The sequence below is a fragment of the Ursus arctos genome, unplaced genomic scaffold (assembly GCF_023065955.2).
Source record: "Ursus arctos isolate Adak ecotype North America unplaced genomic scaffold, UrsArc2.0 scaffold_17, whole genome shotgun sequence".
Lineage (NCBI taxonomy): Eukaryota > Metazoa > Chordata > Mammalia > Carnivora > Ursidae > Ursus > Ursus arctos.
The window spans coordinates 34,803,591-34,818,176 of record NW_026622841.1 but is presented as its reverse complement, the minus strand read 5'-3'; the positions used below and the strand labels follow the sequence as shown (position 1 = coordinate 34,818,176).

At 45.2% G+C, this 14,586-nt stretch overlaps 1 protein-coding gene across 1 annotated transcript in view; it reads left to right on the top strand.

Annotated features, from left to right (window-relative positions):
- The window catches only part of FHOD3 (formin homology 2 domain containing 3), a 450,577-nt gene that overhangs the window by 330,515 nt on the left and 105,476 nt on the right, over window positions 1–14,586 (top strand). The window contains 4 exon segments of the mRNA XM_044382961.3: window positions 2,415–2,507; window positions 5,248–5,592; window positions 5,990–6,064; window positions 11,071–11,178. Of these exon segments, the coding sequence (XP_044238896.1) occupies window positions 2,415–2,507; window positions 5,248–5,592; window positions 5,990–6,064; window positions 11,071–11,178 (621 nt within the window).

Here is a 14,586-nt window from a genome sequence, read left to right as displayed (position 1 = left end):
TGGGCCAGTCGTATACCCATATAGAGGAATAATATGTCTAAACACCTATTGCACGTGATGTACAAAAATTAATTCTGGATGAGTTGCAAATATAAACAAAGGTAATGAGCTTTTAGGGGGATACACAAAAGAATACCTTTAAGACCTTGGTGTAAGCAAAACATTTTAAAACAGGACACAAAAAGGGCACTATCAAAGAAGAAAGATAAATGGACTTCATTAAGATTAAGAACTTTCATTTATTAAAAGACACCATGAAGTGAATCCAAAGGCAACCCACAGAGAAGGAAAAGATTCTTGCAACATATTAAGTATGACAAAGGACCTGTACCCAAATTATATAAAGAACTTCTACAAATCAAAAAGAAAAACACACTGGGTTTCGAATAATGGGCAAAGTACTTAAACTTCAAAAAGAGAATATCTATCTGGAGGACACTTAGAAGTATGACAAAAGTGCCTGGCTTCACTAGTCATCGGGGAAGGCAAACTAAAACCACAGTGAAATGTCACTACAAACAGATGACTAAAATGAAATAGAGGAAAAAGCCAAATCTTGGCAAGGATGTGGGACAGCCAGGATGTTCATATACTACTTATGGGAATGTACATTTTAAAAAACTGTTTAACAGTCTCTAACAAAGATGAACCCAAGCATCAATGACCCAGACATGCTATTCCTAGATACATACTGCCTAGTAATATATACACATATTCAATGAAAGACATATACTGCAATGCTCATAATAACCCCACTCAGAATAACCCCAAACTGAAAAGTGACTGGTAATCATCAGCAGTAGAATGGGTAACTAAACTGTGGTCTATTCATACAAGGAAGTATTACATAACAACGGGAATGAGTGCTCTTCAAGGGCATATAACAACGAAGATGAGTCTCACCAATGTTCTGTTGAACAAAAGAAGCTGGACGTGGTTCCTTCTAGACAGAAGAAAAACCGGCCAGGCTGATCTCCGCTATTTGAGGCGAGGTACGGGAGGGAAGCAATTGGAAGGGAGCATTAAGGGAATACTGGTTATAGGGATGTGATTATTTTGTGAAATGTCAGTGATTTGTGTACTTTTCTGAATGTATTTTATACTTCAGTAAAAAGAGAAAACACAAGTGAAGGACGGAGGGGGCAAAAGAGTTAAAGATCCTGGCAAAATGATGCCTGGGGTGGGGAAAGGTGGATTCGTGAGGACTGAAGGCAAGAAGGAGCTGGCAGCGTTGAGAAGGTAGAGGGTGGACACGAGGAGATGGCAGTGGGGTTCTGGTGGGAGGAGAGGAATGAGAGATGGGGGTGAGTGAGGGTTTGTGGCCGGCGGTGGGGTAGGAAGTTTGAACGTACGTTTTCCGAGGTAGACAGGTTCTGTGTGACGGTGAGGTCCAGGGTGTGAGGGGCGAAGTGAAAGAAGGTGAAGGTCACTGGAGTTCAAGAACACAAGTGATGGAGAGGTCCACAGGCCCTGGGGTAGGTGTTCCATGTAGAGAGTGACATGAGGCAGGTGTTGACAGGGCTCAGAGCCCAAAGGAGGGTAATGATTTGGTTATCAAAGTCTGTACTCATGTAGCTGCAAGGACAAAACCCAAATTAAACTGTCTTAAGTGCAAGTGAGAATTTATTATCTTCCGTTAGTGAAAGGCTAGGGTAGAGCTTCCAAAGTACTGGGTCCAAGTACTAGAATCGTCCTGGATGTCTACCTGCACCGCCCCCGCCCAACTGTGCTTTTCTTGGCTCGGCGTTCGTGACAGGCAGCCTTCCTCCGCTTGTAGCTACGCAGTTGGGGTATCCTTCCAGTTACGGATCCCGGAAGGCACCAGGGGAAATCCCAGGGGTGACACTGTTGACTCCACCAGGACCACGTGTCCACCCTCGAAGTGGGAACAGATCAGCCCCCTGCCCCAAGTTCCCTGGGGACGAGGGAGTAGAATGTAAAAACCGTGCCCTCCATGGAGGTAGGTTTCAGATTGGCCTGACCCTCAGTGGTTTCTAACCCCGGGGACGGGGGAGAGTGCAGTGAGGACTCTGTGCTTTCTGCAGGAGCTGGACACCGCCGGGAACACTCACTGCCTGATTCTGTGTGGAGGGGGCCAACCACGTCAGGGGCCTGCCCAAGGCCAGCAGCTGCTCTGAACCGCGTGGTGGGGGGAGGGGTGCAGGGCAGGGGCATCCAGCCAACCTGACAGAGAATCTTGGCCTGCGCTGGGTTATTGTATCTCTACCCACATTTAAACTTGCCTCATCTCAGAACTGCCTCCTCTCTCCTAACACACTGAGTGTGTTCTGTTCATTTCAGCCAGCTGGAGCGTTGTGTTGTGTTCTGTTTTCTGCTTCATCTTCCTGTTTGTAATGCTTATCTCGCTTTTCCATCTCGTGTCTGTGCATTTCTCTTTCCTGGCCTTGTCTCAGGGAAGAGGAGGAGGAGGAAGAGGAGCAGCCAGTCACGGAGCCCAATTCAGAGGAAGAGAGAGAGGACGATGCCCCCTGTCAGGGCAAGGACAGGTACTGAGCCTGGACCCTCCCAGGCTCCCACTAATAGCCCGGTTCCTTCCTAATCCACAGTTCGCAGCCACCTTTCGGGAATCTCCCTTCCTCACTGGCTCCCACTGGCAGGCTGTACCCTGAGCACAGAGCCCCAGAGTGACTGGTTTTGTAGAAATAGCTGAGCACGTGCTCATTAGAGAACTGCACCGTCCCTTCCTGACCACGCTTTATAGAAAAAAAATCACATAACTGGTTTTCTCCCTGCTGTTCCCTCCCTCACTAGCGCGCTGGCTTAGATTGACACTGGCTAGAAGGACGTTCGTGTCTGCTCGGAAAATGTTATTAACTCTTCCAGTGTTGTAGGAAGGATAATACCATGTGTCCCCTTCCTCCTATTGATTTTACCAACATAATAGTTGCTAAAGTGTGTGGGTAACTATTGTGTTTATGATGCAGGTTTGTTTTTTATCCAAATGGACAGGAGTACTTTTCACCCCATGCAGCACAGAAAAATGTACCATGATTCTACAGCCTTTTGAGGGAATTTATTGTCCTCTGCTCATACTTTTCAAGTATGCGTTCTTTCTGTCTTCAGGCAACGTTAACAGAGGCATCTTGCCGATATTTTTTAATTTTATAGGTATTTTCCCCACATGATGTGTTTTTAAAAGATAAAAATTTGATCACCAGTAATTTCATTTTCTAACATTCAAAAGTAATTCAAAAGTTGAAATATTTTTCGTTTCACTGATTACCACTGCAAATTAACATTTTTAGTTTTTCCACAAATAAGCAAAATCAAAAAGCTCGTAGATAAATTAGGGTGAAACCTCTTTCTTACGAACTTCAAAATTAGTGTGATTCCTTGCTGCTTGGCCTCTTTCTGCAGGCCACCAGTGCACGAAAAAGGGGTCCGTTTCACCTGCTGAGACACCCGCCATTCCCAGGGGTCATGGATTCCTCTCTGATCCGACAAACTAGTGATTGTTTCCCTGCTTTGGAAGTGTCTGGGAAGAAGCCAGCAGGGTGCAGGTGTGGAGAGAAGAAAAGAATGACCTGGTCACAAAGAGTGAGCCACCCATGTCAGAATGCAGGGGGAGAAAGTTGTCATTAGCCAGAGCCCGTCACCTAGGGGGAACTGCCATGCCTGGGGGTAATGATACTCAGGGGTGCTCTGGGGAGGGAGGGAGTTTGGTTGATAGTCCCACCTTAGGTTGAAAATCTGCCACAGGAGATCCTGGAGACCCTCAATGTATATGCTGGTATGGCTCCATACGTGCTTACATGTGGGTGATCTGTCCCACCCACACAAACCCATCCGCCCTCGGCTATTCTCATGGTACAGCACCTCGGACCGGATGGAAGAATCTGGCTAGAAAGGGCAACCTTCAAGGCATCCCTCTTGATGTCGTGCTGTCTTTACATAGGGTTGTTATTTCCACGGGTAGATGGTGGCGGATTGCTCTGTCAGGGCTTTTCTCTGTACGACCCGATGCTGGAGGTGTCCTTGATCAAACTACAGTTAAGCTTTCCAGTTTTAGGAAATAAAGTGGTGCATATTTAACACTGGGGCTTGGTCTTGACAGTGACTAAGGCACTCATTAACCTTGACGTGGATGTATTTATTTCTTGGTGTAATCCACTCAGACCTTAAAGTGGCGAGAAAGATGCTGCTTGCTTCTGCTGGCTTCGTGTCTTCCCCTGCGTGACCTGCTTGCTGGCTGCTCTTTCTGTGTGCATGTCACGGGCTCCGGGCCTGCGCTGAGCACTGCGGCGAGGTCTCCTGCCGTCCCCTCATCCGGCCAGCAGAACTACTCTGTCCCTGCCCTTCTATACAGAGGGAGCTCCCAATTTGAGGTAGAAAAGAAAACAGATCACGTCCCATTCTCGAATGGGCATGGCTGGGAGTCAAATTCTGGAAGAAGGACGATGGGCATGGCTGGGCGTCAAGTTCTCCGGGAGAAGAAAAATGGTTTGAAAAATGCATAGTTGAACAGAGACTGTCGTTTAGAAGAGGGTACCTCCAAAGATTGAAGTAGTCCAAATGCAGTCTTGTGAAGACGGAAAAAGTTTACAACTGTGGCAGAATTGGGCTGTCTGAAGGAGTCCAGATGTCTAGGGCTTAGTCGTAGATGTGGGTTGTGGGGAAAGTGTGAGGCGGGCAAAATCTGACTTGAGTGTGCCAGTCCCTCTTTCATGGCTCTTTCCGTTCCTTGCTGGCATCTCTTCTCCTTTGTCCTTTTCCATACCTGCTTTTGAGGAAGCACCTGAAAATAGGGACCTAAACGCTGAGGCTTGGGGGATACTTCTTCCTCCAGGCTGGGCTTTTTAGGTGAAGGACAGAACTTGATTTTGACCGAGAGAAAGAAATGAAATTCAAATCGTGGAAATTCAGGTCCCAGTACAATCAGTGGGGAGAAACTGGGAAGGCTGGGGAGCTATTGAAGAAGAGCCGTAGGGGGAGCTCCATTAACTCCCCACACGAAAGCCTCCGAAAGCCCAGAGGCCAGACTGGTTTGCAGAGATGTGTCCTTGCGTTTGGCAAGCCTTGCCTCCCAGATTGACAAGCCCAGGGCACCAGGATTGTTGGGCAAACCAAAGCTTCTGGTGGTGGGCTTCCATGCTGCAGTTCAAGAAACAGCTGGATTCTGGAGTTAAATGGCCATAACAGTAGTGGGGTTTCTGTGTCTTTTTCTCTTTCCTAACCTTTACTTCCCTTTCCTTCCCCTGCTTCCCTTCCTCCCTGCTGGCTCAGCAGGGAGGCCAGGCCTGCCTCGGAGCAGAGCCCCGCCAGAAAGGATGCTGCTCCCGAGACCTCAGCCCTCTCCAGTGCCACCTTGCAGGGAAAACAGCTTCCAGCCAGCACTGCGATGGGGAGTCCCTTGTGCAGCGGGTCCTCTGGGCCTGCCCTCCTGTCACCGCCCCTGACCCCTGCCCCTACCTCCCGGCCCTCCTCCACTGCACCTGGTCCCCCGAAGGCATCACCGACCATAGGAAAGCTGCCCTATGTGCCCCACAGCCCTTTCCACCTCTTCTCCTATGACTTTGAAGACTCGCCCTTGTCCGCCAAGGAAAAGGAGGCCGAGTCCCAGAAGGAAAGCAGGTAGATCCCGCCTCCTGGGAGGCCTGTGTGAGCTTCATCCAGGGAAGGGGACACAGCATGTTGACTGTACCTTCGGGCTTGCCTTCTGCTTTGTTTGTGTGGATTCCAGTCCAAGCAGAGGGCAGTTGTGGCGTAAACTAACTCCTTAACCACTAACTACCAGCATTTAGGCAAGAGGCAGAAGAAAATTGTCATCTGTTTGAATCAAGGAGCTCTTCTGCTATAATACAATTACTAAAAATGGATTTTTAAGCATAGGTTTTTAAAAATATGCATGGTTTGACAAAATCTTTACATCTTGCACCTACCTGTGTGGTGTGGGACCTGCAGGATATAGTGAAGTGTCCTGCCCCCTTTCCATGCAGTGTTTTGAGTGGGATTTTCCTTCCTTTAACAGTCCCTCTGATTCTCTCCTTTTGAGCACGTATTCAGCCTCTGAACCTTACAACTTGCGGTCTTTCTCATCTAATAGGTGGGTTGTCTTTATTTTCTCTTCCTTTTCTGTTGCTTTCTCTTTCTATTCTAATGTATGCGTTTTTCTTTCAAAGATTGCTCATAGCTCCCCATGAGATGGCAAGCAATTGTGGTTTGAATCCCTTCACAGGCATTGATGCAAGTACATTGTTTAAGTATGAGCGCTGTGATAATTCTTGTAAAAATTGAAGAGAGGAGCAGAGGAAGGGAGGTGTGTAAATCAGAACTGCACAAGGAAATTTTAGCAGGTGCCTGTTGCGTGCCCGTGTGCCTGCCCTTCACTATTGCCTGGGTTAGGAGTTCTCTGCAGGGTGGGGAAAGGGGGACAGAGGGTTTGAATATTTTGAGCAACCAATTGTCCAAAATCAATGATTGGTAATACTGATGACTGCTCCTATCTTAGAGTAATAATCATTGATAACACTTGTATATTATGAGCTGGGCCCTATACTTGCTATGAAATTAACATCTTAAAATATTAATGCTAAGAGGTAGGTTCTGTTACCAACCCTTATTTACAATGAGGAAACTAAGGCACAGAGACCCAGGGAAGTGGGGAGTGGTTTCTGCCCCAAGCATCCTGCTCCAGGTTCTGGTTCTAACTTGTAGGTTGTGCAGGCCTCTCTTTTAGGCAGTCTGTCTCTCTCCTGCCTGGGGCCATCTACACAGCAGCTCCAAATACCAGGCCTGAACCCCAGACGCTCCCCACCAGGGGTTCTTAGGGCAAGTCCTTGTCAACAAAATGCTTTTGCCAGAGCCTGTGTTTGGGGGACCCTCGGCCTGGGTGCCCAGCAAGAAGTTAGGCCTTGATTTGAATGAAGGCTTATGGGACCCAGACCTGAAGAACAGCTCTTTCACACCACAAATAGGACCAGTTGCAGCAGGTGTCAGACACACCGTCTAATAGAAGAATTAATCTAGAACTGTGACCATCAACCTTTCTGCTTACATATGACCTAAGAATTTTTTGAAACTTCCCTCAAAGTTTTTTTTTTTTTTTAATTTAAGATTTATTTATTTAGAAACAGTGAAAGAGCACGAGTATGCACGTGGTGCTGGGGAGGGGCAGAGGGAGAGAATCTCAAGCAGACTGTTCTCTGAGTGTGGAGCCCTACATGACCCATGAGATCATGACCTGAGCCGAAACCAAGAGTCAGAGGCTTAACCAACTGAGCCACCCAGGTGCCCCATACTTCCCTCAAAGTTTTAAATAGCCTGTCTAAAGTTTTTTGTTAGGAGTTTAAAAAGCTGTAAAAGACGTCATTTGTTTATTATATATGTGCTTTAAATTCCTTTTTGTCAAAACCTTGGGGTTTCAGATTTAAGCAATTAAATTCTGGGAAACACCTACATATGCCTGATTGGCAAAGCCTGTCCTCAGACGAATGAGACTGAATTTCTGTCAGAAAAAGTCCGACTTCATGTTTCAATTCAAATATGCACATGTCCCTGTGACAACCACCTCACTTCTAGAACTGAGAAGCAAAACTGCACAGACTGTGAGGTATTTGGACTAATTGCTCAGGTATTTGAAAAACCAATGGAGGGAAAAGCGCATTATGCTTATTTTATTACTTTAATTCCATTTAGACACAATTCATAGGCAGGTGGGCAGGTAGATAAAGAAAGTGGGGGAGGCCTGGCTCTGAGTTTACTCCTGGATAAGGTAGTGCCTTCTCCTTCTTCAGCATTTCTTAAGGGATTCCCTCAAGAATTGCCCGCACTACTCCTTTGCCCGGCACCCTGGAGCTGTTGACGCTCAAAGCAGTGCCCCACGCTGATTTGGCCTGAGTGAGGGTGTTGCTTTTTTCCCCCAAATGCGGAAGGCAGTCTTGGGAGGGGAGGCAGGAGAGGAGAACTTGGAGACCCTCGGAGAGGCCATAGGCAGACCCATTTTAAGAAAAGAGCAGATACAGAGCCTGGGGCTCTGAAGCTCATTTCCTCTTGTTTCCAGGGTGGCTTTATATGCCTGCAGGAGTGTGTGAACTCCACCGTGAGCACCTCCAAACTGCAGGTTTTCTAGGAGTCTCCTCTGGGTCTCACACTGTGGGCTCGCTGGATCTCTCACATGATTTTTATGGAGCGCCTCCAACACGGCTCTTAGGCCCTCCGAGAACAGTATCTATGTGCAAGTTAAGAGCTGTACGTTTGACTGGAATAAAAATAACTGGGCAACCTCATCTTCGCCAGCAGGGTGGTGTTAGCCCATGAGGGTGACTCTGGACTTTCTGGTGATGGTCTCACAGCCTCTGATGAGGCTTTCCTGGGCCCAGGTCCTTCCCACTTGGTTGTCGCTACTTGCTTATAGTCCTGGGGGATGGGAGTAATAGAAACACATCGCTGGGATGAGTATACACATAAATTAAGAAAAACAGCTTCATGCTTGTGCATAGGATTGCCTTATAGTTAACTGAGAATTTTTTATAATTATTAATCTTTTTCTGACAGGAATTTGAATGCTGTATAAATATTGTTTGTACCTGTTAATTTTCTGATGTTCACGGACTGTGGTTTTCATGGAGTCTGTACAGCTCAGTGGTTGACTGCCATTGAACCAGTTCTAGTAGATACCAACCAGTTAGTCCGTGGAAAGTACCAAAGGGAAAAAAAAAAGTATAGTGGACTGAGTGAGTCGTATGATCTAGTTCGTTGGGCTGAAATTGAGAAGCAAAACTGAACAGACTGTGAGGTATTCGAATTAATTGCTCAGCCATTAGAAAAACCAAAGCAGGGGGAATATGCGTTATGCTTGTTTTTATTTCCATCAGGCCATTTAAACTCAATTTTAGTAAAGTAATCCTGTTAAAACATTCTCCAAGATGCCCACTTTTGGTGGGAAGGGCATTGTTTTAGACGCTTGCGTGGAGTAACGAGCTGGGTGTCCAGGCGGCTGGGAGATGCAGGGCTGAAGCCTGAGCACAGGGGCCCCGGCTCCCTGAGGACTCAGCTCCTGACGGTAGCCTCCTTCCCTACCCACGTCACAGTGCTCTCTGCCCACTTTTCTCCCTCTTCTCCGCTCCTGAGCTGCTTTCTCCTTTCTCTGCCGCTCCTTTCTTTGTATGTTCTTCTCATCCTTTGCTTCTCTGCCTTCTCCATGCCCTGTGGTTTGGGAGCACTCTCGAAAAGTCAAACCAACCCTCACATGGAGAAGCAGTTAACCGGTTAGACATGTAGCATGGTGGGTTTTTAAAGAGAAAAGAAAAGGAAAGCCCAGAAACCAAGTCCCATGAAGGTGTTGTGCTAACTGAGGAGGCCGGTAGAGTAAGATTGTGTGATCTGAGCCGTCATCTGCCTGGTGGCATGCCTGGGTACTAAGCACGGGCCTGACGTGTGACACCAAATACACAAGAGGAGCAGTAGCTGAGCAGACCAGACTTAGCACAGGATGGATTTGGGGTAATATAAATATTTTATTTCCCGTTATAATAATGTAATCTATGAAGTCAAATGGAAAATGTATGTCTATATTCCACTTTTTAAAATAGATGACCTGTTCTTAATTTTTTTCTATACAAAGCTTTTGATCTTTGAGAATATTTTTATACAGTTGTAATCTAACTTGGTATAAATATTCTGATGTTTTGCTTCAGCCTGTATATAAACATTTCCCCTGCTATCCTGTACAGAATTGGCAATCATTTTTAATGATTGCATAATATTCCATTGATAAATAACAGATCACAATTTTTAGCCATTCTTGCGTTGTTACCTACTTGGGTAATTTCCAGCTTTTCCACCATGATCTTAGTAATGTTCCAGTGAGTATCGCCATGCATGACATTTTCAATATGTAAATAATCATAAGATTATGTTAGCTTCCCAAAAGTAGGCTTGCTTCTGTGAAAAGATATCCACATTTGAAGTTAAGTTGCTTCCCAAAATGATTCATGCTGATTTCTGTTGATGGGCGCTTGGACTGGATTCACTGTGTGTAGGAAGGTCTTTGTACGCTTATATCATAGTGACCCAGGGGGTCCCACACACCCACACACAGTGTCCCCTGCTAGTTTAGGGGAAGGAGTTGGCCCTGCCTTGTGGCTGACTAGGTTGAGAGGCAGAACTCGCTGAATCTCATTATTTGTAACTAATCATGGGTGTCGGCTCTCCACCCCCCCCCCACAAGGGCTTCAGGGGATGATTTGTTTTCTGGGAATACACAGTGATGATAGCTAAGTGCAAACTGCTAAAGGACAGCTATTCTGAAAAACAGAAAACTCTAGAATTTAACAAATCCTGAAACTTGTCAGAGATGACTGGGAAATGATAAAGGCTCATTTAAACCCGGTGGCTGTACTCTTGGTTCAAAAGAAATATTGTTATACGCAACTAGTGAATCATCGAACTTTACATCAAAAACCAGGGATATGACTAACATAATATAATAAAAAATATTATAATAAAAAAATCAAAAAAATAAAATACAAAAAAAAAAGAAATACTGGCTGAAATCGTGCATCCGTGTACCTCTGGTCAGTAGATCGGTTCAGAAGATCTGAGGACATTTTCTCCTTGGTCATTGGTCACGTGACAAGATTGCATTTAATGAATGGCATTGATTTGGAGAATTTTTAATAAGATGTTGGTTTAGCTAATCATTTGGTATTTTCTACAGATCTTTGATGGATTTAACACTAGTTGTAGCACCATGAGAGGCATGAAGAATCTTCATAGATTCAAATGAAAATAATTTGGATTTTTTGTTAGCAAAGAATTTTAACGTACATTTAACAAGGAAAGATGACGGCTTTATTTAAACCCTTTATCATAAATCCTGCTGCCTAACAGGGTTGGCCTTTGGGAAACCTCTCTAAATGAGAAGTAATCAAAACAAAGCAATTAGTAAATCTCTGTAAGTTAGAATAATCACTAATGGTATTAACATTTCCAAGCCTGTTTTTCTTGCAAAAATGAAGATAGTTTGATAAATGTTTTTCATTTACTGACTTGTACTCATTTCTCTGTCCTTCCACCCTCTTCCCCACCTTAAACTTTGACCCTATTTAGATACAACAGCCTTGGCAACACCTCTTATCACTCAAGACCTTCTGGATCTGCTGTGCCCACCACCCCCACGTCATCTCTCTCACCCCCACAGGAGGCCAGGCTGGAAAGGTAGGTTTTATAAGCATGCTGATCGCTTCACTGTTGTCCAGTGAAGGAAATCCGTTTGATTGAGGGACTAAAGGAAAAGTATAAATAAAAAGCAGAATCTGAGGTATTTTCCTCTATATAATAGAGTCCGGGGGCAAGAATATCTTCTCTTTCACACTACCTACAAAGTAAATATTTTATTAGAGGTGATATTTGTTACTATTGCCTCATCTGCCTACAGACTTTCCATAGAAAGTATAAAAATTTGTTCCCAAATATTTAAATGTGAATGCTTTGATTGACCTATGAGAAACCATTCTAGATTTTGTGTAAGGTCTGTATTTGGTCCTATACACATCAGTTTTTACCTTTGAATGATTAATTCCATATAAATCAGGAGATAGTGGGCCCATAAAGGTCAGTACCTTGGTAATTAATCCAGGACCTACCAGAAGAGAAAAGAATTGCACTGGTCCATGGAAGGAATGTAACTTGGCAAGAGTATTAGACCACTAGAAATTAACTAATTATTACTTCTGGAAGCGAGTGATTGCACAAGGATGTGTTTACAAGGAAAAGGTAAGACCTGTAATTTTAGAACAATTAAAAACAGTTACCCTTATAGGGCAAGAGTGCTGAGTTAGAGAAGACTGGCTAGGGTTCCAAAATACTCACTGCGAAGTTATTTAATCCCTGAGGGTGAAATGCCACTTATGCCAACTCTTACCTTAGAGGGTGGTTTTGATGAGCCAATGAAAAGGTACCCATGAAAGGTACCCATGAAAGTGTGAACCCCACCATGTGGGTCCAGTGGGAAGTGACAATATGTGATTAAGATAGAACACCCAGCGGCTCATGACTGATCAGAAATCTAGACAAGAGCAATTCCCCAAGATCATTTGCCTCAAATCATGAATTTAAAGCAAACTCAACCTGTATTCCGTACTCTGATCATCATCTGTGTATTCTGAAGTATGTTTTGCTGAGCATGGCTGGTGACTCGAGGTTTGGTTGGGATGGACAGCAGGCAACACTTTACAGCCCCAGGAAGAGGGGCTGTACAATAAGCTATTTAACCCATCACGTTAATTTCCAAGGTGTCATGTAAGCTCCACTCTGTCAAAATCTCAGGTTCCACAGCCCAGCATGGCCCTGGGCTGGGCATATTTGGACTTTGTTAGGCCTTGGCAATAAGATAACAAGTTGATTAGGTTGAAGACACTCTGTCCTTCACCCTGGGGAACCTCTTCTTGGATCAGCTGGGATCACTTCTGGTCCCAGAGAGGTCACTGATGAAGAGGATCTTTGTCTTAAGGGATGTGGGATTTGAGGCCAAAGTCAGGAATATTAGAGTGTTTCTGATATTACATCTCACGTCTTGTACCTGCTAGGTGGACAGCAACTTGGGAACAAGGACCAGGGCCCATTCATTGCTGTGTCCCCCATAGTACCTGGGGCCTGGCTATGGCAGAGCTGGTGGTAACACTAGTTGAAGGATCAGGTGAATTACCTACTTGTTGGCTGGGGAACAGTGTGGAGAACCCTGAAGTTGACGAGTTATAAGGATGGGAAGTTTGCAGGTGTCCAAAGCCCTGGGCTTTAGGGGAAATTTCCCCTAGGTCTTAAAGGGGAAGCCCCAGCCTCTGCCTCCTTCCATCCCCTGGAAGCCCAGTTCCAGGTTTGAGCTGGGGAGTCCTCTGGAAAGACTCCTGCCTGTGTCTCCTTCCCTGCTTGGTCTGGCTGCATGTCTCCTGGGGCCCGGGGTGGGGCGGGGATGAGGATTAAAAGAAGAAGGGTGGGGCTGGATCCCAGAGTGCTTGGGGATGGGGCTCGTCTTCATCCTGAGACCTCAGGAGCTGTTAGGGTTTTGAAGCAGTTGGTGAGGTGCTCTGACACACCCATAAATGGAGTCCACGGGTTGAGGCCACAGGGCAGGGACTGCCAGAAGATGCCTCTGAGTCCGAGAGAGTTGACCATGCCCAGGAAGGGCAGTGGCCACTTGAGAGGTACAGTGGGTTTGGGCAGACTTGGAGGAGGGTGGGAGCAGGGGTAGCAGAGTGAGTGAGGGTTCAGGCTTGCTGGAACATGAGGATGTTAGAAACTAGGAACTGAGACAGAAGTTACTAGAAGAAAAGCAAATAGAAGGTGGAGATATTCAGCCTGGGGTATGCAAGGCATGAGGAGTCTGTATGACACCCAGGGAGATATGGGGGGGGGGGCGGCGCACAGGGAGGTGGACTCAGTGGTCCTTGGCTTGAAGAACATACTGGCACGAAATCCCTTCAGGCAGCCTACTGAGACCTGGTGACCAGAGAAACCAGTAACAGGGTCCTTTCCTCTCCTAAGTCATCTGTTCTTTCTTACAGCACCCTCTGCCACAGAAGTTCTTTACCTGTACCATCTACTGTATCCACTAGCAAGTAAAGCTTCAAAGAGTTTATCACTTCCTTTACATTTGCATGTTTTTTTTTCCCCAACTATCACCGTCTATGGCTTTGCAAAACCATGTGATGAATTATTTGAAACATCAGATGTGCCGCTTCATTATTAAGACCAGCAAGTCCCCAGGCCTGTCTGTGCCACCATGTTTTACTCTAACCTTGCTGGCTTATATTGGGTGACTACAAAAAAAAAAAAAAAGAGAGAGAAGGAGGGCCCCCAGCTCCAACTCATATTTGTATACCATCACCCAAATGTACAATGTCAGTTGTATTTATTATAATATATAGTTTGATACTATATATTTAATGAGTCTTGGATGTCACTCATAATCTGTTCACATTTACGACGATTTCCTGCCCTATTAAGGTATATGATTGTTTTTACTGAGGTATATACTTCAGTAGAATCTGTAAGATTATTGAGATGTTTTACATACCCATAATTATTGAAACCAAAACGAAACACTCAGGAAAGACGTTCAAGTATTAAGAAGAATAGTTGCATTTTTGCAGTGAGAAACCACATCTTCTGTTAACACACTCCTGACGAATAAACAGCTTATCAGGGTGCTGTGCAGTACTGGAAAGATCTAGAACTCTATTCCCTTGATTTGGAAGTAAGACTCCTTTCCCTGAAGTCCTAGGAGAATTAGGCCAGCCAAAACACCCCTTCAGGCATGTTGGGCCACTTACAACCGGCCCAAATACCACCAGGCATCATTGTGAGCTTAGAGTTTTCCATGTTTTTCCCAAGCATACTCGTATATTGGACGTTAATCAAATTTGCAATGATAAATTGACCTAGAAGAAACAATATACAGAATTAAGCCAAGGCAAGGGTATTAAAATGAATCCATCTCCACATCTCCTATTACAGCTTCATTTATAGGGCTCTCTTTCAGAAACAACGTAACATTAATTTCCATGAAATTGGAAGTCGAGTGATGCCAAAACAAAAGAAAATGAGAAAACCAGAACTATTTGCACA